The sequence below is a fragment of the Balaenoptera physalus genome (assembly GCF_965194825.1).
Source record: "Balaenoptera physalus genome assembly, chromosome: 6".
Lineage (NCBI taxonomy): Eukaryota > Metazoa > Chordata > Mammalia > Artiodactyla > Balaenopteridae > Balaenoptera > Balaenoptera physalus.
In genome coordinates, this window is record NC_138885.1 from 36,720,754 (window position 1) to 36,744,579 (window position 23,826).

General features: G+C 36.3%; 1 protein-coding gene across 1 annotated transcript in view; it reads right to left on the reverse strand.

The window, feature by feature from the left end:
- Positions 1 to 23,826, reverse strand: part of LRP1B (LDL receptor related protein 1B) — a 1,885,740-nt gene that overhangs the window by 203,558 nt on the left and 1,658,356 nt on the right. The window contains exons 64-67 of the mRNA XM_082465229.1: positions 19,456 to 19,549; positions 15,718 to 15,834; positions 15,483 to 15,602; positions 13,943 to 14,062 (exon numbers count right to left, since the gene is read on the reverse strand). Of these exons, the coding sequence (XP_082321355.1) occupies positions 13,943 to 14,062; positions 15,483 to 15,602; positions 15,718 to 15,834; positions 19,456 to 19,549 (451 nt within the window). The remainder of the gene's footprint in view (positions 1 to 13,942; positions 14,063 to 15,482; positions 15,603 to 15,717; positions 15,835 to 19,455; positions 19,550 to 23,826) is intronic.

A 23,826-nucleotide genomic window follows, 5' to 3' on the forward strand; every position in this document is an offset into this window, starting at 1 on the left:
TTTGTTCTAAAAGTAGGTTATAGGAGGCAAATTTTTAAAGTTCTACATTTCATACTTGTTTTTAATACAGCATCTAATATGTATGCTTCCTATGTACTGCTATAAATCTGCAACTAGGGTTTGTGTGTATGTATGTGTGTTATTTTATTTTATGAGAATCAAATATACTTGGCCAAGGATGAGGGGAGCAGTATAACAAGGATGAAGTTTTTCAAACAAAAATATCACAGAAATGTTAAATTTGTGACTCGATTTCTTAAAAAAACAAACAAACAAACAAAACCAACTGCACCAACCCAGTTCTTATTAAAACAAATATGTAGTTCCCCTCCTTTACAAACTCAACTATAAGCCTCAACAAGCAAAAAGCTATTTTACTCTCCTGGCTTTTACTTCAGATCAATCCAGAGTCTGGAATATTTGGCAGGCTTCCTGACTCATTGTGTGGGCTTCTTTCTAGTTTTGTACAATAAAAATTAAATCTTGGGGGCCTCGGGAAGATGGCGGAAGAGTAAGACGCGGAGATCACCTTCCTTCCCACAGATACAGTAGAAATACATCTACACGTGGAACTGCTCCTACAGAACACCCACTGAACGCTGGCAGAAAACGTCCGACCTCCAAAAAGGCAAGAAACTCCCCCCGTACTTGGGTAGGGCAAAAGAAAAAAGAAATAACAGAGACAAAAGAATAGGGACGGCACCTGCACCAGTGGGAGGGAGCCGTGAAGGAGGAAAGATTTCCACGCACTAGGAAGCCCCTTCGCGGGCAGAGACTGCGGGTGGCAGAGCGGGGGAAGCTTCGGAGCCACGGAGGAGAGCGCAGCCACAGGGGTGCGAAGGGCAAAGCGGAGAGGTTCCCGCACGGAGGCTCGGCGCCGAGCAGCACTCTCCAGCCCGAGAGGCTTGTCTGCTCCCCCGCCGGGGCGGGCGGGGCTGGGAGCTGAGGCTCGGCTTCCATCGGATCGCAGGGAGAGGACTGAGGCTGGCAGCATGAACACAGCCTGAAGGGATTAGCGCACAACAGCTGGCTGGGAGGGAGACCGGGAAAAAGTCTGCAGCTGCCGAAGAGGCAAGAGACTTTTTCTTGCCTCTTTGTTTCGCGGCGCGCAAGGAGAGGGGATTCAGAGCGCCGCCTAAACGAACTCCAGAGAAGGGCGCGAGCCGCGGCGATCACCGCAGACCCCACAGCAACAGGGGCGCAGAGGAAAAAAACGGAGAGACTCCCGCACAGAGGCTCGGCGCCGAGCAGCACTCACCAGCCCGAGAGGCTTGTCTGCTCGGCGGGCGGGGCTGGGAGCTGAGGCTCGGGCTTTGGTTGGATCGCAGGGAGAGGACTGGGGCTGGCGGCGTGAACACAGCCTGAAGGGGTTAGCGCACCAAAGCTGGCTGGGAGGGAGACCGGGAAAAGGTCTGCAGCTGCCGAAGAGGCAAGAGACTTTTTCTTGCCTCTTTGTTTCGCTGAGCGCAAGGAGAGGGGATTCAGAGTGCCGCCTAAACGAACTCCAGAGAAAGGCGCGAGCCGCGGCGATCAGCACGGACCCCAGAGACGGGCGTGAGACGCTGGGGCTGCTGTTGCCACCTCCAAAAAGCCTGTGTGTGAGCACAGGTCACTCTCCACATCGCCCCTCCCGGGAGCCTGTGCAGCCCGCCACTGCCAGGGTCCCGTGATCCGGGGACAAGTTCCCCGGGAGAACGCACTGCCCGCCTCAGGCTGGTGCAACGTCACGCCAGCCTCGGCCGCCGCAGGCTCGCCCCGCCTCCTCCGTACCCCTCCCCCGCCCCGCGGCCTGAGTGAGCCAGAGCCCCCGAAGCAGCTGCTCCTTTAACACCGTCCTGTCTGTGCGGGGAATAGACGCCCTCAGGCGACCTACACGCAGAGGCGGGTCCAAATCCAAAGCTGAACCCCAGGAGCTGTGCGAACAGGGAAAATAAGGGGAAATCTCTCCCAGCAGCCTTAGAAGCAGCAGATTAAAACTCCACAAACAACTTGATGTGCCTGCATCTGTTGAATACCTGAATAGACAACGAATCATCCCAAATTCAGGAGGTGGACTTTGGGAGCAGGATATATTAATTTTTCCCCTTTTCCTTTTATTTGTGAGTGTATATGTATATGCTTCTGGGTGCGATTTTGTCTGTATAGCTTTGCTTTACAATAGCTTTATTTTACTTCACTATATTATAGCCTCTTTCTTTCTTTCTTTCTATTTTTTCCCCCTTTTACTCTGAGCCGTGTGGACGAAAGGCTCTTGGTGCTCCAGCCAGGCATCAGGGCCGTGCCTCTGAGGTGGGAGAGCCAACTTCAGGACACTGGTCCACAAGAGACCTCCCAGCTCCACGTAATACCAAACGGCAAAAATCTCTCAGAGATCTCCATCTCAACATCAAGACCCAGCTTCACTCAACGACCAGCAAGCTACAGTGCTGGACACCCTATGCCAAACAACTAGCAAGACAGGAACACAGCCCCATCCATTAGCAGAGAGGCTGCCTAAAATCATAATAAGGCCACAGACACCCCAAAATACACCACCAGACGTGGACGTGCCCACCAGAAAGACAAGATCCAACCTCATCCACCAGAGCTCAGGCACTAGTTCCCTCCACCAGGAAGCCTACACAATCCACTGAACCAACCTTAGCCACTGGGGACAGATACCAAAAACAACAGGAACTACGAACCTGCAGCCTGTGAAAAGGAGACCCCAAACACAGTAAGATAAGCAAAATGAGATGACAGAAAAACACACAGCAGATGAAGGAGCAGGGTCAGAACATACCAGACTTAACAAATGAAGAGGAAATAGGTAGTCTACCGGAAAAAGAATTCAGAATAATGATAGTAAGGATGATCCAAAATCTTGGAAATAGAATAGACAAAATGCAAGAAACATTTAACAAGGACGTAGAAGAACTAAAGAGGAACCAAGCAATGATGAAAACCACAATAAATGAAATTAAAAATACTCTAGATGGGATCAATAGCAGAATAACTGAGGCAGAAGAAAGGATAAGTGACCTGGAAGATAAAATGGTGGAAATAACTACTGCAGAGCAGGATAAAGAAAAAAGAATGAAAAGAACTGAGGACAGTCTCAGAGACCTCTGGGACAACATTAAACGCGCCAACATTCGAATTATAGGGGTCCCAGAAGAAGAAGAGAAAAAGAAAGGGTCTGAGAAGATATTTGAAGAGATTATAGTTGAAAACTTCCCTAATATGGGAAAGGAAATAGTTAATCAAGTCCTGGAAGCACAGAGAGTCCCATACAGGATAAACCTAAGGAGAAACACACCAAGACACATATTAATCAAACTGTCAAAAATTAAATATAAGGAAAACATATTAAAGGCAGCAAGGGAAAAAAAACAAATAACACACAAGGGAATCCCCATAAGGTTAACATATGATCTTTCAGCAGAAACTCTGCAAGCCAGAAGGGAGTGGCAGGATATACTTAAAGTGATGAAGGAGAAAAACCTACAACCAAGATTACACTACCCAGCAAGGATCTCATTCAGATTCGATGGAGAAATTAAAACCTTTACAGACAAGCAAAAGCTGAGAGAGTTCAGCACCACCAAACCAGCTTTACAACAAATGCTAAAGGAACTTTTCTAGGCAAGAAACACAAGAGAAGGAAAACACCTACAATAACAAACCCAAAACATTTAAGAAAATGGGAATAGGAACATACATATCGATAATTACCTTGAATGTAAATGGATTAAATGCTCCCACCAAAAGACACAGGCTGGCTGAATGGATACAAAAACAAGACCCATATATATGCTGTCTACAAGAGACCCACTTCAGACCTAGAGACACATATAGAATGAAAGTGAGGGGATGGAAAAAGATATTCCATGCAAATGGAAATCAAAAGAAAGCTGGAGTAGCAATTCTCATATCAGACAAAATAGACTTTAAAATAAAGACTATTACAAGAGACAAAGAAGGACACTATATAATGATCAAGGGATCGATACAAGAGGAAGGTATAACAATTGTAAATATTTATGCACCCAACATAGGAGCACCTCAATACATAAGGCAAATACTAACAGCCATAAAAGGGGAAATCGACAGCAACACAATCATAGTAGGGGACTTTAACACCCCACTCTCACCAATGGACAGATCATCCAAAATGAAAATAAATAAGGAAACACAAGCTTTAAATGATACATTAAACAAGATGGACTTAATTGATATTTATAGGACATTCCATCCAAAAACAACAGAATACACATTTTTCTCAAGTGCTCATGGAACATTCTCCAGGATAGATCATATCTTGGGTCACAAGTCAAGCCTTGGTAAATTTAAGAAAATTGAAATCGTATCAAGTATCTTTTCCGACCACAACGCTATGAGACTAGATATCAATTACAGGAAAAGATCTGTATAAAATACAAACACATGGAGGCTACACAATACATTACTTAATAACGAAGTGATCACTGAAGAAATCAAAGGGGAAATCAAAAAATACCTAGAAACAAATGACAATGGAGATACGACGACCCAAAACCTATGGGACGCAGCAAAAGCAGTGCTAAGAGGGAAGTTTATAGCAATACAAGCCTACCTCAAGAAACAGGAAACATCTCGAATAAACAACCTAACCTTGCACCTAAAGCAATTAGAGAAAGAAGAACAAAAAAACCCCAAAGCCAGCGGAAGGAATAAATTATAAAGATCAGGTCAGAAATAAATGAAAAAGAAATGAAGGAAACAATAGCAAAAATCAATGAAACTAAAAGCTGGTTCTTTGAGAAGATAAACAAAATTGATAAACCATTAGCCAGACTCATCAAGAGAAAAAGGGAGAAGACTAAGATCAATAGAATTAGAAATGAAAAAGGAGAAGTAACCACTGACACTGCAGAAATACAAAAGATCATGAGAGATTACTACAAGCAACTCTATGCCAATAAAATGGACAACCTGGAAGAAATGGACAGATTCTTAGAAATGCACAAACTGCTGAGACTGAACCAGGAAGAAATAGAAAATATGAACAGACCAATCACAAGCACTGAAATTGAAACTGTGATTAAAAACCTTCCAACAAACAAAAGCCCAGGACCAGATGGCTTCACAGGTGAATTCTATCAAACATTTAGAGAAGAGCTAACACCTGTCCTTCTCAAACTCTTCCAAAATATTGCAGAGGGAGGAACACTCCCAAACTCATTCTACGAGGCCACCATCACCCTGATACCAAAACCAGACAAAGATGTCACAAAGAAAGAAAACTACAGGCCAATATCACTGATGAACATAGATGCAAAAATCCTCAACAAAATACTAGCAAAGAGAATCCAACAGCACATTAAAAGGATCATACACCATGATCAAGTGGGGTTTATCCCAGGAATGCAAGGATTCTTCAATATACGCAAATCAATCAATGTGATACATCATATTAACAAACTGAAGGAGAAAAACCATATGATCATCTCAATAGATGCAGAGAAAGCTTTCGACAAAATTGAACACCCATTTATGATAAAAGCCCTGCAGAAAGTAGGCATAGAGGGAACTTTCCTCAACATAATAAAGGCCATATATGACAAACCCACAGCCAACATTGTCCTCAATGGTGAAAAACTGAAACCATTTCCACTAAGATCAGGAACAAGACAAGGTTGCCCACTCTCACCACTATTATTCAACATAGTTTTGGAAGTGTTAGCCACAGCAATCAGAGAAGACAAAGAAATAAAAGGAATCCAAATCGGAAAAGAAGAAGTAAAGCTGTCACTATTTGCAGATGACATTATACTATACATAGAGAATCCTAAAGATGCTACCAGAAAACTCCTAGAGCTAATCAATGAATTTGGTAAAGTAGCAGGATACAAAATTAATGCACAGAAATCTCTTGCATTTCTATACACTAATGACGAAAAATCTGAAAGTGAAATTAAGAAAACACTCCCATTTACCATTACAACAAAAAGAATAAAATATCTAGGAATAAACCTACCTAAGGAGACAAAAGACCTGTATGCAGAAAATTATAAGACACTGATGAAAGAAATTAAAGATGATACAAATAGATGGAGAGATATACCATGTTCCTGGATTGGAAGAATCAACATTGTGAAAATGACTCTACTACCCAAAGCAATCTACAGATTCAATGCAATCCGTATCAAACTACCACTGGCATTTTTCACAGAACTAGAACAAAAAATTTCACAATTTGTATGGAAACACAAAAGACCCCGAATAGCCAAAGCAATCTTGAGAACGAAAAATGGAGCTGGGGGAATCAGGCTCCCTGACTTCAGACTATATTACAAAGCTTCAGTAATCAAGACAGTGTGGTACTGGCACAAAAACAGAAATATAGATCAATGGAACAGGATAGAAAGCCCAGAGATAAACCCACACACATATGGGCACCTTATTTTTGATAAAGGAGGCAAGCATATACAGTGGAGAAAAGACAGCCTCTTCAATAAGTGGTGCTGGGAAAATTGGACAGGTACATGTAAAAGTATGAAAATAGAACACTCCCTGACACCATGCACAAAAATAAATTCAAAATGGATTAAAGACCTAAGTGTAAGGGCAGACACTATCAAACTCTTAGAGGAAAACATAGGCAGAACACTCTATGACATACATCACAGCAAGATTCTTTTTGACCCAGCTCCCAGAGAAATGGAAATAAGAACACAAATAAACAAATGGGACCTAATGAAACTTAAAAGCTTTTGCACAGCAAAGGAAACCATAAACAAGACCAAAAGACAACCATCAGAATGGGAGAAAATATTTGCAAATGAAGCAACTGACAAAGGATTAATCTCTAAGATTTACAAGCAGCTCATGCAGCTCAATAACAAAAAAACGAACAACCCAATCCAAAAGTGGGCAGAAGACCTAAATAGACATTTCTCCAAAGAAGATATACAGATGGCCTACAGACACATGAAAGAATGCTCAACATCATTAATCATTAGAGAAATGCAAATCAAAACTACAATGAGATATCATCTCACACCGGTCAGAATGGCCATCATCAAAAAATCTAGAAACAATAAATGCTGGAGAGGGTGTGGAGGAAAGGGAACACTCTTGCACTGTTGGTGGGAATGTAAATTGATACAGCCACTATGGAGAACAGTATGGAGGTTCCTTAAAAAACTACAAATAGAACTACCATACGACCCAGCAATCCCACTACTGGGCATATACCCTGAGTAAACCATAGTTCAAAAAGAGTCATGTACCAAAATGTTCATTGCAGCTCTATTTACAATAGCCAGGACATGGAAGCAATCTAAATGTCCATCGACAGATGAATGGATAAAGAAGATGTGGCACATATATACAATGGAATATTACTCAGCCATAAAAAGAAATGAAATGGAAGTATTTGTAATGAGGTGGATGGAGTTAGAGTCTGTCATACAGAGTGAAGTAAGTCAGAAAGAGAAAAACAAATACAGTATGCTAACACATATATACGGAATCTAAGGGAAAAAAAAAAAAAAAAGGCCATGAAGAACCTAGTGGCAAGACGGGAATAAAGACACAGACCTACTAGAGAATGGACTTGAGGATATGGGGAGGGGGTGGGGTGAGATGTGACAGGGTAAGAGAGTGTCATGGACATATATACACTACCAAATGTAAAATAGATAACTAGTGGGAAGCAGCCGCATAGCACAGGGAGATCAGCTCGGTGCTTTGTGACCACCTAGAGGGATGGGATGGGGAGGGTGGGAGGGAGGGAGATGCAAGAGGGAAGAGAAATGGGAACATATTGTATATGTATTACTGATTCACTTTGTTATAAAGCAGAAGCTAACACACCATTGTAAGGCAATTATACTTCAATAAAGATGTTAAAAAAAAAAAAAATTAAATCTTACAGTTTCCTCTCATTATTCAGAGAAAAAATAAAACATCACCAAATAATTGTACATCCTTTTGGTAGAGAGATGATCAATGCATAAAAATTACTGAAGATAATTTATAAAAAGACCAAATGTGTTCCACTTCGACTATTTAATGATTCAGTCACATGTAGTTCATTCATTTATTTGTATAAAAGCTAGAAGACAATTTCCTGGTCCCATTCCTACAGAGAGGCTCTTCTTCAAGGGCTCTATTGGAGCCAAAGTTTTTATCTTGGGGCCATGCCAAGCTTCTAGGAGAAACATCTAGTGTCGAGTGTATAACACAGTCAACAAAATTCAGGAGTAACTGATCCTATGACATTAAGAGCGGTGGTAGCTAGGTAGGTAAGCATGAGGCAGTCTCCCTGGCTCCTGACATGACCTGGAGATTTGCAAGATCATGTGTCTCCATGAAGATCTTAGCTCAAGAGGTTTCATGTATCAGCAGAAACTTAAGATCAGGTTGCAGCTCACCAAGAATGGAATCATGGAGACAAATAGCTGAGCCTACACTCAAGCAAAGAGTGGTGATGCCAGCACTCCACAGCACAGGTTAGTTACTACAGATCAGACCAATCAGGTAGCAGAGACCAAAAGGGGTCCAAAGAATGTGCGGATCAGAGGCCCTTTCTCCTCCCCACCTGCTAACATAAACATATATAATCCTACCCTTCCAAATAACTAAGAGATATTATGATGCCACATGTCAGAAAATTTAAAATCAGTCTCCCAGCAGCCTCCCTCAACAATAAACCCCCTCACCCCACCCCTCCCAAAAAAAGTCACAGCCACGTAGCAGGGTAAAGGCACTTGAGGATGTTCAGATAATTTGTTACAAATCAAAATACATAAATCTGTAACCTATATTTAAATTCAGGAAACACTAATTAAAAACAGTAACAGATGTTTTAACAAAATATATGTAAGTGTGCACTGTTTTCCAAGGTACAGAATTTAGTATATCATCCTTTCCTGCATATATGAACACAGATCTTTCCCCCCTAGATTATCTTGAAATCATAGAACTAACATTTACTAAATGCTATTCTAAGTGGAAATTATTTTTGAAAATAACTAAATTCACAAGAAACTAATTCAAATATCATGAATTATTTTACTATAGTTAATCATTAGTATCAGAGCTTCCCTGTTCAGGCTCATTCCAAGCCCTCCATCCTAAGTATAACATTTAGCCTAATATTGCCTGTAGGGTTAACAGATTCCTGCCTCTAGATGTTGTCACATCTGCTTTTAACAAACTTTCATCTAAGGTAACAATTAAAGCAACTGAGCAGAGAACTGAGACTTTGTGGTGTCTATAGCACAGATTGAATAAAACATTTTGTACCTTATTTGCCAACAAATGTGTAATAATTGAGACATGCAGAAATTATCTTTAGTATGGAAATATGTTATTCACATGAACACACTGTACTACTAGAAAATCTTACGCCTCAAATTAATATAGAAAATATAATACCATTTATGTAAACTTTTAAAATACTCTAAACTATCAGGTACATATTAATAAATGCACACTAATACAGTAAAATTAAAAAAAAATACGTGTGAATGATATGTAGCCACTTCAGGACAAGGGGAGGAAGGTAAGGGGAAAGGATAGAGGTGGGCTTTAGTTGTTATTGTAGGGATTTAGATGTTTTAAGAGATATCTTAGACCAAATGTTAAAGTCTATTAAAAATGGTACAGGTATATAATTGTGTAACTTTCTGTGCAAGTCTTTGTGTTTGAAATATCTTATAATTTAATATGTATTACACTTGCTTTAACTTAAAAAATATATTTTTTTCTTATGTTCTCATAGCTTGAGTAACCCAATTCAAATTTCCTCATCAGACATTTAAGGGAAAATAAAAGCAAGCATTGACGGGTTCTGTCTTTTGGTTTGAGTGTGTTCAGTGTCATGCTTGAAATCCAGGCTGTGGAAGTACAAAGCTACTGTAGGAAGCTCAAGTTCCTTTCACAAGCCTCAGCTAGTGTGATTATAACGACTGCATTAAGTAAAAATAATTAGCCAAGCAGCAGGTTGGTTATAAATCAAGACTGTTCAAAAGCAGCAAACGACTCTGAACCAGCGTGAAAGCAAGACTCTCTTTGATGACACAGAATTCTAGGTAAGTTGAAATGATGTAGGAGAAGAAAGCAGGAAATGAGACCACAGGGAGGAGCGATGTGGCAGCACAAACAGCTGATTCTAGAGAGCGGAGTGGTGAGTTCATAGTTGACCAGGAAAGCCCAGGCATAAAACTGATGGAAAGGATGTTTCATAGGGATCTAGGGCACTGAGAATCTAAACTATAAACCAGGGAGAGAGAACATAATGGAAAGACATATTCTGATATCATCTTATGAGAGTCAAATTGTAGAAAAGTTTCAACTCTGTTACAAAGAATTATGAATCTAGTACAGATCCGTCAAATCCCTAAATGCTCATTTCATTCCTAAAATAGAAAATGGCAGGCAGAAGGTGAAGAAAGTTTGAAACTGAGATTCTTAATGAAAAGCCCAGAGTTGCCACAGTTGGAGTAGTCTACTGATTGTGGTCAGGTGTTCAAATGTGGCGCTGGCCCAATATTGTAATAAATAGTGTAACAGCCTTCCAAGAGTAGTTAACATCAATAGTCTAGTAGAAGTGTGTATATCTACGTTTTAAAAAGCTTTCTTTTATTTGGGCATAGAGTGAGGAAAGAATAAACAACCTCAGGCAAAAAGAAATAATTTTATAATAACTATTAACAACTCATAAAACAAAGTTAAAACTACAATATTCCCTTGGTATCCACAGGGGATTGGTTCCAGGATCCCTACGGATACCAAAATCCATGGATGCTCAAGTCCCTTAGACAAAATAGCTTAGTACAGTCGGCCTTCCACATCTGCTGATGTGGAACCTGTGGATAAGACAGGCCCACTGTATCTTGCTACAACTGTGAAGGTAGCATAGATTTAAATCTATATTTATACAAAAATAGAATTAAAAGGTGTTTTAAAAATATTTTTCAATTTAAATCCAAACGTGCCAAATGTAGCTTTCATGGACTCAAATACAACCATCTCAAAATCTAGCTGTAATAAGATGGGAAACTATGTAGTTAATTTAATTTTTAAATTCAAAGTCTCACCATGACTAGATTACTGGACAAAGACTCCTAAACTATATTTCATCTACATCTATTCAAAGTGATTTCAAAGCCTCCTTGTGCTAACCTAGAAATGATTACCATACAATTTTTTACAAATATTGAGCATTAGCTGTTAAATTTGCAAGTACTCGTAAGATCTCAAAAGCTACACTGGGCTGACTGCAATAAACATGTGATATTTTGGTAAATATAAAAATCAAATAATTTAAAAAATATTTGCACATTACTGGTTATTTAGTTCCCTATACTACATGTGTATTTTGTTTGTGTTAAGTTACTGTGCTCTGTTTTGTTAGGTGTTTCTATAGTGACTGTCTGTCTCTCTCTCCCTCTCCCTTGCATGTGTGCTTCTACATTGGTTTTATTTACACAATTAAAAGCAAAACAAACCAAACTGTTTAATTTAGGTCAAGGTAAAACAAACTATGTTCCTGGAACTTTAGAACTGACAGAAGACAATTAGATATAAAACTATAGATAAATACAAATATTGGTGCTGAAAAATAAGATGTAAGGGCTAGGTGAACTCCAAGAGTAAAAAAGAATCTCCCCCTAAACTGAGCACTGGGCTAAGAAAGTACAGACGGCAACTGAAATAAAAATGGGTTGCAAATGGAGGTTTTGCAACAACGAATGGGCCAGTTTCTCAACAGCATTTAATGCAAGTCTACACTACAACCTGCTAGGCCACTAGACATGTGAAATAGTGAAACACATCCCTTCTTCTAGACAAGGCCCATTCTCACCCACAAAGAAACATGTAACTCAGATTCAAATAATAAGGCCTTAGCTTGATAGGGTTAATCTTTCAGGAGTGTTATGTTTCTTTCCCACTCAATAAAGCATCAAACGAGGAACTATCCCACAAGGGTGTTAACAGAATTAGCAAAAATACATGGCATTTCTATATGTATTGAAGACCGAAGAAAGGGGAAAGAGGTGGTCTTTTAGCTCCTTCAAAAATAAGGATTGAAAAATTCCATGCTAAAATATGATGTAGAAGAAGTTTCTTTAAATTAAATTAGCACCTGTCCACGGTAACATTTTAGAGTGGGTTTAAGATAAATTACATGGTAACCCTTATTCATCCTTTCCCCCATTTTCTGTATGTATGTATATATTTGTATACTGGTCTGGAACTTAAAGCAATAATTGTGGCTAGGAGAATTCTATATAACTTTATAATGGAAAATATTTAAATATTTTCTTTTTATATAGAAAAAATGATGTGGATTCATGCTATGGTCATAGAGCAGAGGCTTTGGTGTCAAATAACCCTGGATTCAAGTTCCAGTTCTGCCACTTGTTAGCTGTAGGATTTGGGGTAAGTTACTCCTTGGATCTCATTTTCCTCAACCGTAAAATAGGGATAATAAAGAGAGTAAATGAAGTAATCGCTATAAAGCCTTTAACACATTTCTTGGGCCATACGGTAAACACCACATAAATATTAGGCATTATTCTTATTATGATGATTAATAATTATCAGTTTGAACAATGTAACATACCAAAACAGTTAAATCACATCAAAGTGAGGAAGAAGAAGAGTAAAATAGAGAAAAAAAACATTTCATCCAAGAAATTTTTCAGATAGCTAATATAAGTCATTATTCCTTGTTGCTTTGGTAAACAAAAATACAAAAGACAAGAGAGCAAAATAGCCAGTAATATAAACTCATCTGAAAAAGTCCTTGATAAGTGTTATGGACAAACTGGTGATGGATGTGGTTTGATGCACTGTGAATTGATTATGAAGGTCAATACCACAAAGTGAGAAATGGTGGTTTTATGATACTATAAAGTGATAAGCCATACTGGTTGCATGTCCTGAAGACACAGTTATATGGAGACAGTACTAGAAAAAAACTCTTAATGACATATTGTTGCCTGTGATTATACATATAGCTCATGAGTATTGTTCAATATAATGGAATTTCAAAGAACCTAAATGATTTTCGTCATTTTGATTTCTCCCAGAAGAGTTAATTAACAGTAGGGTGGAATCCAGCAAATGCATTTAACACAATTTTTTCTAAGAAGCCTGAAGGTTCTGTCTTTAGTTTGGACAAACTCTGTCTTTTCTAATCAATTACTAGATTAAATGCTTTTTTGCTTCCCCAACAATGCCAAGTTTGGTGCAGTCACCTAAAAAATAGCCTCAATTAATATTTCATAAATGTTGATAAAAATGAGTTACACATGACAACTATTACTTTATTTCTGTTTCACTGTTGACATATTCAGGATAGAATCAAATGCATTAAGCAAAATGAATACATATGTCCTCCATTTCTGCAATGTTAAGTAATAATAACTGTAAATAAAATAATTGATCTTAAGTGAGAATATTAATGTTTCAGAAACATGCTAACTTAAATGACTGCTGTCATCTACTAAAACAGAACAGATGCTTTTATTATCTTTTTTCTTTTTCCCCACCGTGTTTAAGAATGAACAATAACCATTGGATAAATGAACAATCGTATGTATTTAAGGAGAAAAATGAAGCCTAGAACAATATGAAAATAGCGTTTTATTGTTTCTATTCATTAAATGCTAATAGCATGTGCATACGCTAACATAAGAAGACAGTTTCATCTTACCTTTCGGATCTGTCTTTTTAGAAACAGTTTTGACTTATGCTAAAGCAATACTTAACCCTTCTGCTTTACCGCTCCATGCTTTTTATAAAATAGCTAACCTGAGGTTATTGACTCTGGGAGCACAGAGAAAAAACTTTCGCATGTTAGACCCTAGTTGTATCAGAATTGTGTTCAAATTCATTTCACTACAGCCATCTCGGATGATGATACAAATGCAAGAGGTAGGATCCACCGTCACAAAACACTCACCGCAGTTGGCCTCATCTGATGCGTCTGCACAGTCTGGATCCTCGTCGCAAACCCACAGCTTGGAAATGCAGTGTTTGGTAGTTTTACACTGGAAATAGTCTGGAGAGCAGCTGTTTTCGGCTTAAGAGGAAAGCATCTATTAAAATGTAGCTTTGGACAAGAATAGACATTCTAATTAAAAAACAAATAAATTTTTAAGTTAATCAATTGAAAATCTATCATCTTTTAATTAATAAGACCCTGAAGGTGATAAGTTTTAACTTTTAATTATCTATAGTGTATTCCTATTACCTGTTCCAGTATAAATAAATAAAACATATTTCTGCAAATGATGCATTTGACAAAAATCAGAGTTTTCAAAACCACCCCACCTTGATTAGATATTTTGAAACTAATTTACAAATAAAGAATTCAGGGTCTTTCAAAATAATTTTTTTCAGATAAATAAATTTAAGAATTTATACATAAGTGTTTTTGTAAATAGAAAAAGACTACAATCAGAAGATTTAGTGAATGAGGAAAAAAAAGGCATAGAATTTATCAAAACCTCTAGTTGTGTTGAGATTTTGAGGGAAGAGGTGAACATCTGACTCAAACTATAAACTGCTTCACAAATCTTAGTTTAATGGATCAGCTTCTAGAATGGCTAACCATAAAGAACTGGTACTGACTTTATTCTGAATGTACCATCTTAATCAAATTGCTGGATGACTGCACATTATTTACTAATAAAAGTTTTAGAGGAATAAAATAAAACTTCAGCAAGACAGAAATGTTGACAGCAGTTCTGTTGAAAGCTTGAACTTGACAGGTGCTCTATGGCTCAGATCCTGTGTGTGTATGTACGTGTATGTGTGTGTATGTGCCGGTCTGCCTACGTGCATGTATGTATATGATGTATAAACTGTTCTGCCTCCCATTTTATGTATATTTATTTTTCATGGGAGATTGAAATAAGAGGTGAACAGAATTAAAATTATTTTACAATTGTCTTTTGAAGTAGCTTGTTAAGATACATTAGAAGGAGTATTATTTACAGTTTTTAACAAGTGATTTTGTTAGGTTATTTTGCCCAGAATTTTGTTTCTTATTATACATTCAATATGTTATTATTAAGGAAAAAAAAATCTCTACTTAAAATGGAGTTGATTTCAAGTAACTAATTAAATCAACAGAAGAAAATTACCTGCAGCTACTTAATATGGTAAAAAAAAAAATCTGTATTTTTAAAAAAAGCACCATAATCACCTGTAATTTGTTTTTGCTGCTTCTCTTAAGGACAATGTGGATGAATGCATGTTTTTTCATGTTTGTAATAATCTCCAGGTAGCTTTTAAGTAAAGATCACCCATGTTTTAATTTTCTATATATTTTTATACAGAGTTCCTTAACCATCCCAATAGACATCTAGTTGGAATTATTTGCCCATCATTGCAGTTATATTTTCAACACTGTATAAATTTATGGTGAACAATAATAATTTTTAGACCAATTTCAGCTGGGAGTCAGAGGTCAGAGTGAACAGTTAGAGGTGACTTACGACAGTCCCTTTCATCTTCCTCATCCCCACAGTCATCCTGCCCATTGCATCTGAGGTTTACTGGGATGCATTTCTGGTTCTTGGTACACTTGAACTGACCTGAGAGGCAAACATGTGTGTCTAAAAGAGAGAACAAAAAATGTGGGCTAAAGCCTGTGTCTAAATTTAAATCAGTGCAGACATAATCAGTTAAGAAGTAGATTCGTGTTCCTTAGTTAAGAATGTAGTCACCTACCACAGTTGAGTTCATCAGAATTGTCCCCACAGTCATTCTCTCCATCACAGATGAAAGCGGGCAGAGCACAGAGCCCAGTTCCACACTGAAATCGGCCTGGCTGACATTTAAATTCCGCTAGAGGAGGAAACATATAGGTATCGTGGAATGACAATCTTAGCTCATGACTTCTTAAACAGAGCTTTTCTGACATTCAACATATTTATTATATTATTATATTAAACATATCCTAGAGCACAAAGTGAATGTCTCACATCCAGAGAGCTACTAGTTTCAGATGTGCAGTTAAGCTTTGAGCAGCTCAGATGACCTCCAGATTAGATTTTATAAACTAACAGTAAGAAGAAAGATATTAACAACATATAAATATAAATATATATATTTAAAACATTTAAATGTCTCCTCATTTCAAAGACATGGTATTGAGAGGTTAAGTAGCAGAGCACAATTCATTGTAATTTTTTTAAAAGTTATTCCAATATCACTTAAAAAATTATTTCTTTGATCACTTTGCTGCCTGTAATGTGTTGAGAGAAACATCTTCCCTCAATACATATTCCCCAGCATTCCTTAAAGCAAATACTTTCTATAACTATCACATTTTAAATCAGAATTATTGATATTTATTCCTATAATCTTATTAATATATAAGGACAATGTCGTAACTGGTAAAGATTTTTATATACCATACATATGTTATTATAATAAATATCTCCTACACGGTAAAGCAGTTTTTGCTATATTCTTTGAGTTTATTTAAGCAATAATAACAATAAAGTAGGATCTATTGAATATCTACTTTGTATCATGCACTGGGCTAGGTTCTTTCACATATAGTTACTAATTGAATCTCATTATAAACTTCTCACCTTGGGATCACCATGACCATTTTATAAATGAGGAAAGTAAGTCTCATGGATTCTAATAATTCACCCAAGAATATACAAGTTTCAAGTGCCGGAGTTGAAGTTTAAATCCACATCTGACTCTGAAGTCTTCTCACAACTTGCAATAAACACTTATCTTTTCACTGATGATCCTAATGTGTGTTACTAATCACTGATTTTGAGATTAATAGTATGCTGTTTATTAGTTCAAATCAGTCAATCAAACATTAATAAATTATATTTTGAACTTTCTTTGGAAGATAAACTACACGTTTATAATTAAAATATTAATCAAAATTTTCTTAACATGAAAAAAAAAAACTCTCAATATATGCATGGCTTCCACAGAAGTGAGTTCTAAAATGTTGAACGTCATTTACCTTCAATTTACAACATTTATTAATTAATCACACTAAATGTTTAAACTGGGCGATACTTAATTTTCTCATGATCTAAACTTGCATTTCCTCTATTTCCTGTTGCTTCACATACGAATTCCTTTAATATTTCTTTGCCCATAATTGCTGTTGTATTTTTCAATACTTTATGAACTTACGGTGTATGGATAGTAATTTTTAGACCAATTTCAGTTCGGAGTCAGAAGTAAGACAGAACAGAACATTCTGAGGTGACTTATGACAGTCCCTTTCATCTTCCTCATCCCCACAGTCATCTTGTCCAGTACAAGTGAGGTTGTCCAAAACTTTTCCGTAAGAAGGGTTGTAAATATTAAAGGAGTTCCAGTGTCTGTTAAATAACTAGGAAGCCTATGTGACCTTTAAATGTGTCTCTAGAATGATCCTTGATGCATTAGAGTGTTATAGGAAATATAATTACAAACTTATGATGCCAGAGAATTCTTGATGCATCACTCTTAACTATATTTGCATAAATAACATTATTGCAGTTTGAAGGTATGTGAACCTGGTATCAAGCTTTTCTGCTTTTTCAGGTGAAATTATAGGTATTGTCAGTGGCTCTTAATATCTGCAAATTTTGATGATGCAGCTACTCAAAAATGAAGTCTAAACACTCGACAGACACACGTACATCATTTTCCACCTCAACATGACTCTCAAAATAAAATGTCATGCCTACAGATGTTCAAGCTGTTAACCCGTCAACTCCAAGAAATAGATCATTTACTAAAAGATCACAGAGATAATGTCACCAATAAAAACACTTAGTATTGGTATTTAACCAGGATAAGGATCATACAGAGACTCTTAGATACCAGATGCCTCTTTGGTTCCCTTCAAAAGACATTAAAGTTATATTTGTTCACCAAATATTCTGAAAGTGGGTAAATGTAAAAAGTGTGTTATACTAAAGCTGTAGTTAATTTTTCATATGAGTTTGGTTACAGCATGAAATTTTAGTCAAGATTAAAATTAGAGTTCAGGAGCTGTAAATAGTTTAGAAGGGAGCGCATTGGGTGCTATTGACATTGTCTGAAGGTCATTATGGGGATAATTCCTCAAAAAACACTTTAGTAAATCTGGGCAGGAAAGGTCATCTTAATATGAGAACTAAAGTAACACATTCATTCTTATTTCTATAAATTACAAAAATAAGTTGTATTTACTTTACTATATCACAGAACAATTTATTGTGAGAAAATTAATAAATTTTACTGTGTAAATCTCAATTGGCCACCATAATTTCTCGTTCCTTGATTTTTTTTTAATTCAGTAACTTAAGAATAATTCAGGCATAATAGTATACCTATGTCATACAGATACTACTCTTCATATATTGTCCATCACAGTGAAAACAAAAACTTTATTAAAAAAAAATCAAAGGGCAATGGACCTTTCAGAAAGAGAAAAATAATATTAGAAAAGCAATGACTTTTAAAACTTTTTCCTTCTCACTGAATATATTATTTACTGATTTCAAACATATAAATGAGATATGCAAAAAAACTTCAAATGTTTGATATACTTGGTAGTGACCAGAGAGATGGAATACAGCTCATCCAAGTAATTATCTAGAGGTCCTAAGTTTGAAACAGCTTTGTAATTATGTGGTGGAAAGTTCTGTAGCAGAAAGTAGCTGGCTTTCACTAAGACAGTATACTTCTTTCTTTAGTGCAAGCCTAAGGATCTTGAACTCGATTGTCAAGACCAAATCAAGGCAACCATCTACTGGGATGTTGAGGGAATTATCATGATTGACTACAAGCATCTTCAACTTGACAGGACAGTATTAGAGTGACCCATGGAGTGAACTATAAAAGGTTAACAAGGAAAAGTCTGCTGATTGTCCATTACAACCTAGGTTACCAAAGATAGCTTAAAAAAATAGCACCTAACCATGCCAATGACAGTCAAATGTCAAGACATAATTGGTAGTCACTTTAAGGCAACTACTAAGAGCATAGTAAATTGACTAACAGCCAACTAATGACTTACATTGGAAAAATTTGACTTTTAAAGAATTTTCAGTATTTTAATACTGACAGAAAAGTTGAAGGATCATATCCCTAAAGTCAAGATTTCAGTCATTGAGTGGCATTCTGAAAACTTGCCCATTTTTGCTTCTGATTTAATGATATCTTAAGTCAAATTCATGCTGATTTTTACTCTCCTGATTGTTACATGAAGAGTTTAGTTATTCTACAAGTAAAAAAGAAATTGAGAAAGAGAAAACTAATACAAAGTGCTGATCAGAGACATACACAAGACATTGCAACAATTTTTGCTGTATTTTTAACTCCTGACATAAAACCTTTCTGTTTCAATTTTGGAAAGCTATCAGAAGGCAATACTTAAGATCTAGCTTCAATTTTCCAGGTCTGGGATGTAAGGAGCTCTAAATTCTCAATTCCTGCATCTGCCAGTGTACTCACGACAGTCATCTGGTTCGTCAGATCCATCACCACAGTCATCCACGGTGTCACATTTCCACCAGAATGGAATACATTTATCAGTTTTGCAACGAAACTTTGAAAAAAAGAAAAAAAAAAAGATTGAAGAACGCTACTCATATATAATGGATATTTAAAAACGCACTAGGGCAGAGCAGCCTAGCCGCCTCTCTTGCTGCAAATGTGAACTGTGGTGGTCTTAGAGTATTCCACAGTAGGGAATAAGTTCACAACCAGCAGCAAAATGACCATCCAGAAAAGCACACTGTTCAGGAAAACCTGTTGAGATTTCCTGAGCACAGACAAGCTCACGAATTTACTTACTGTCTGCGGCTGCTTTCTCACCACAACAGTTTAGTACTGCTACCCAGACCATGTGGTTCACAAAGCCTAAAAATAGTTATTACCTGGCCCGCTACAGAAAACTTTTGCTGAACACTGAATAGGGCTAAAAATCATCAGAGATACCAGGACGAGGTATTGAGTTGAATTCATTTAGTTAATTTGAATTAAGTTAACTAATTTAATTAATTTGAATTATTGTTCCTGCTAACTTCACTACTGGCCAACCATACACAGTGACCAAGAAAGCTCAGCCAATCTAAGATCTCAGACCACAGACTTATCCTTTTCTCAGTAACATTCAGTTCCAAATGTACCCTCATAAGATAGAAGAATCTAAAGAAAATCACACTTTCCATACAGAGAGCACATGCATCTGAAATAGTTGCCGTGAATAAAAACAAGCGATAGTTAAATTCAGTAGATTTCTTCTAGTACTTCAAATTGTTTTTGTCTTCTGAAATTGAAAATATTAGATATTTTCTAAAATGTATTCATTTTCTTTTTGAAGTGTTTTTGCTGTAATTCTCATGTGAGTGACTAAAAGCAAGGTGGCATTTATCTTAGCATGTTGCATGCCAGGCAGATTTGTAACACAGAAATATATAACCCAGGTTCAATTTTCTGTAATGAAAGTGGATTAGCAAGCTAAAAATTTGTTCATTTTAAATACTGTTACTGTCTTCAAGTAAGACAGAATGTGATGCTAGCCTTTACTGAACCTGTCTGGATATCATGGAGCTGATTCAGGGTAGATTTATATATATATATTTATATTTATATTTTAAATAAGAGAGTAATTTTTTTGCCAGTGGCACTGTAAGAGGGAATAGAGCACTGTGAATCCAAGGGAAGATATCCCTGTTCAACTGATTTTCCCATATTTACTTAGCCTGTGGTCATGTTTGTTGTGGTTTTCGTAAATTACCAAAAGAAAAATATTACTTTGATAGATAGCGATTGTCTGGGGATATAAGGCTTACTCTGAAAGCAATTGCCCTGAACATTAAACATTTCCAGTCATTACAGTATATCAAAGTATATAAGTAAGATGATTTCAAGTCTCCTGAGTATAGTCAAAGTCTTTCCAATCAAGATTTGAAAAATATCTGAATTTTTAATATTAAAAATATTTCTAATTTTACATATTATTTACACATATTTTTAATTTTACTAAATATTTCTTATTTAAATAAACACCCACTGTTGGAATGATAGATGACACAATGATTTTGCTCACCATTTCATTTTTAATAAGAACATAAAAGTGTTTTGAGTTAAGGGAAGGCCAGGGTAAAATATATTTATTATTACTCTTTATGCTAATCCACATTTTATTCATTACTCTCAGAGGAAGATTTCTTCTATTTTGTGTCTGGGCTTTTTTTTCATACTTAAATACAGTAACTTTAAAAAGATAAATGCTAAACATAAATACAAAACATTCTTCATGGTAAATGCTCTCCAAGACTAATATCTTCATAAAATAAATTGCAGACTGCAATCATCACCCACAAGAAGAAGCTATAAAGAAACTCCTAAATGAATGTCTACTAAGTGGATACATGGATAAAATGCAAATCCTACATATAGTGAAGTTTACTCAAAACAGGAAGAGTCTCCACTTAAAAATAAGTAAATTCATTTTAAATTTACTTTTATAGTTTTCTAATTAAAATGATTTAAATGTAATATTTGAAATGATTTGCGCCACAAGAATTGGACCTAACCTTGATTTGTACCAGATTTTCATATGTTCATTTCCAATCCTAATAGAATTCTTATTGGTGTGATTTGCCTATTTTGTTAAAAATCAATAATATTTGGGGGTGTATCATTGGCTGCAGTAATTAGATGATAAACCCAAAATCCCTTAGTAAGATAAATTTAAAATGCAATATTTTTTATCAGAATGTTTAATGATATGATTCTGAAGTACATAAATTATTTGCTTCATTTTAATATCTACCTCACTAAAAATTGTTGCTATGAACTGACTTTTCTCCAAGAAGTATACAGTAGATCTTTTTTTCCTCCCATTGTATCAGAAAAGAATCGGAGATAAAATGACTGCATAAACCACAGGACTTACAGGGACAACCACTAATTGACTGTGTTAGCTGAGATGTTACTCTTCGTTAACTTTTTTCTTAAAAATGAGACAAATGAAGTGATAACTGTTTTTTTCAGGAAGTACTGAAAACAAAGATATCTGATCCACAACATTCTGTTGTTACTGTACTGTCTTGCTATTGTTGATTTTTTTTAATTCATGCAAAACACTATTGGGGGTATTTGAAAAATTATAATATTTTAGTCATGTTATCACTGATACCAAATTGAGAGGTAATTTAGTTATATGTATAATACTTTTCAAGGTTGATTTAAGTTTTCATTTAATTGACTGATCAGACTTTTTGCCTTTGAATACATACAATCCTAGGTTTTTCTATTTAATAATTTGAAACATCTTATTCCTTTTATGACTACAGTGAGGCTGATGTTTTACTATCTATGTCTTGCTGTTTGAGATTTTATCTGTGTGCCAAACATCCTTTGGCTTTACTTTATTTCCAGTCAGCTAATGAGGCCCACCACACTGTAAGGGGCTTAGGCAGGTGTCATTTCCACTAAGTTACCCATAGCCTCAGTGTTGGGCCTCAACAGAGTGACCCTGGTCTGCTCCAAATCAAGAGAACAGAGGTTATTTCAGAATAACCCAGAGGTTAAATTGAAAATCTGTCTAAACTAAACAAAATTAACAGAAATTATAATTTAAAAAATTTTAAAGATGTGACTTCTCCCTTAAATTTTACCTCTAGTTTGCTTATTTTACCTCCCATAGTGACAAATTTCTAGTTCTCTAAAAATAATTAATTTTGTTCACATAAATACTTAGGAGAGTATAATTAAAACAACACAGTTGTAAAGAAAAAAGAGACTGTGACCTGTGCTTTCAACTAGACATCAGAACCTCCTGATGGCAGCTCACACTAATTGCACATATACTCAAGTATATTCTACTTGCACTAGAGGGCTAGGGTAATAACAACAACACTTACTATAAACCAGGAACTTTTCCCATGTAATCTTCATAACGGTGGCCTGGAAATATTATCATTCCCATTTAAAAGATGAGAAAACTGAGGCATCAAGTAGTTAAGTAACAAAGCCAAGGTAATTCAGCTTATTTAAAGCAGTCAGGGTTATGGTCAAAGTGAGTCTGGCTTCAGAGTCTATGCCCTTAACCACTATACATACTGCTTCCCGGAAGAGGTTGGATCTTTTTCGTTTATATAGTTCTTTATTGTATGATCCTCATAGTCATAACTTAAGAGGCAAGTTGAGCTAGAATTAGCTTCTCTTTTTGAAAATAAGCACACGCTAAGAGAAATTCAGTCTCTTGCCATGATGTCACTGCTAGAATTGGAAAACCAGCAAATTCAAAACACAGAATTCTAAGAATAAATTTAGTCATGTTAAAAAAACAAATCACATGATTTCCTTTACAATCTTATCTCAGACAAGATACTCAAATATAAAAAATTAATTTTATAATGTCATATGACTTTTGTTCAAATTTTGAAAGTAATAAAGTCCATGCAACTACCATTAAGTAGAAAAATTAACTTCTGAAATAGTTTCACTGAAAATAACTACATTTTGAAGAAAAAGAGATTTCAGAAGGAAATTATTTAGATCATATAATTTTTCAATAAAAATATCTAGAAAATTACTTTTTACAAACTTATCTTTTCCATATCACTTACTCTGAAGAATGACAGAGAGGTAGAGATGGTGATACAGAGCAGATTATCTAGGAAGATTTTTGTCTTTGTTTAAACTGCATATATCTTAGTCTTAACCCTATGCCTCAATCACCCTGGTATCTTGGAATAGGTCAAATCTCCCCTGATGATTCTGCTATGCCTGCTCATGATTTGCACCATTATTCTGTGTGGATCGGTGTAAGAATGGTTTTCATTTTTGTTTTTGTCTTCCTTTTAACCT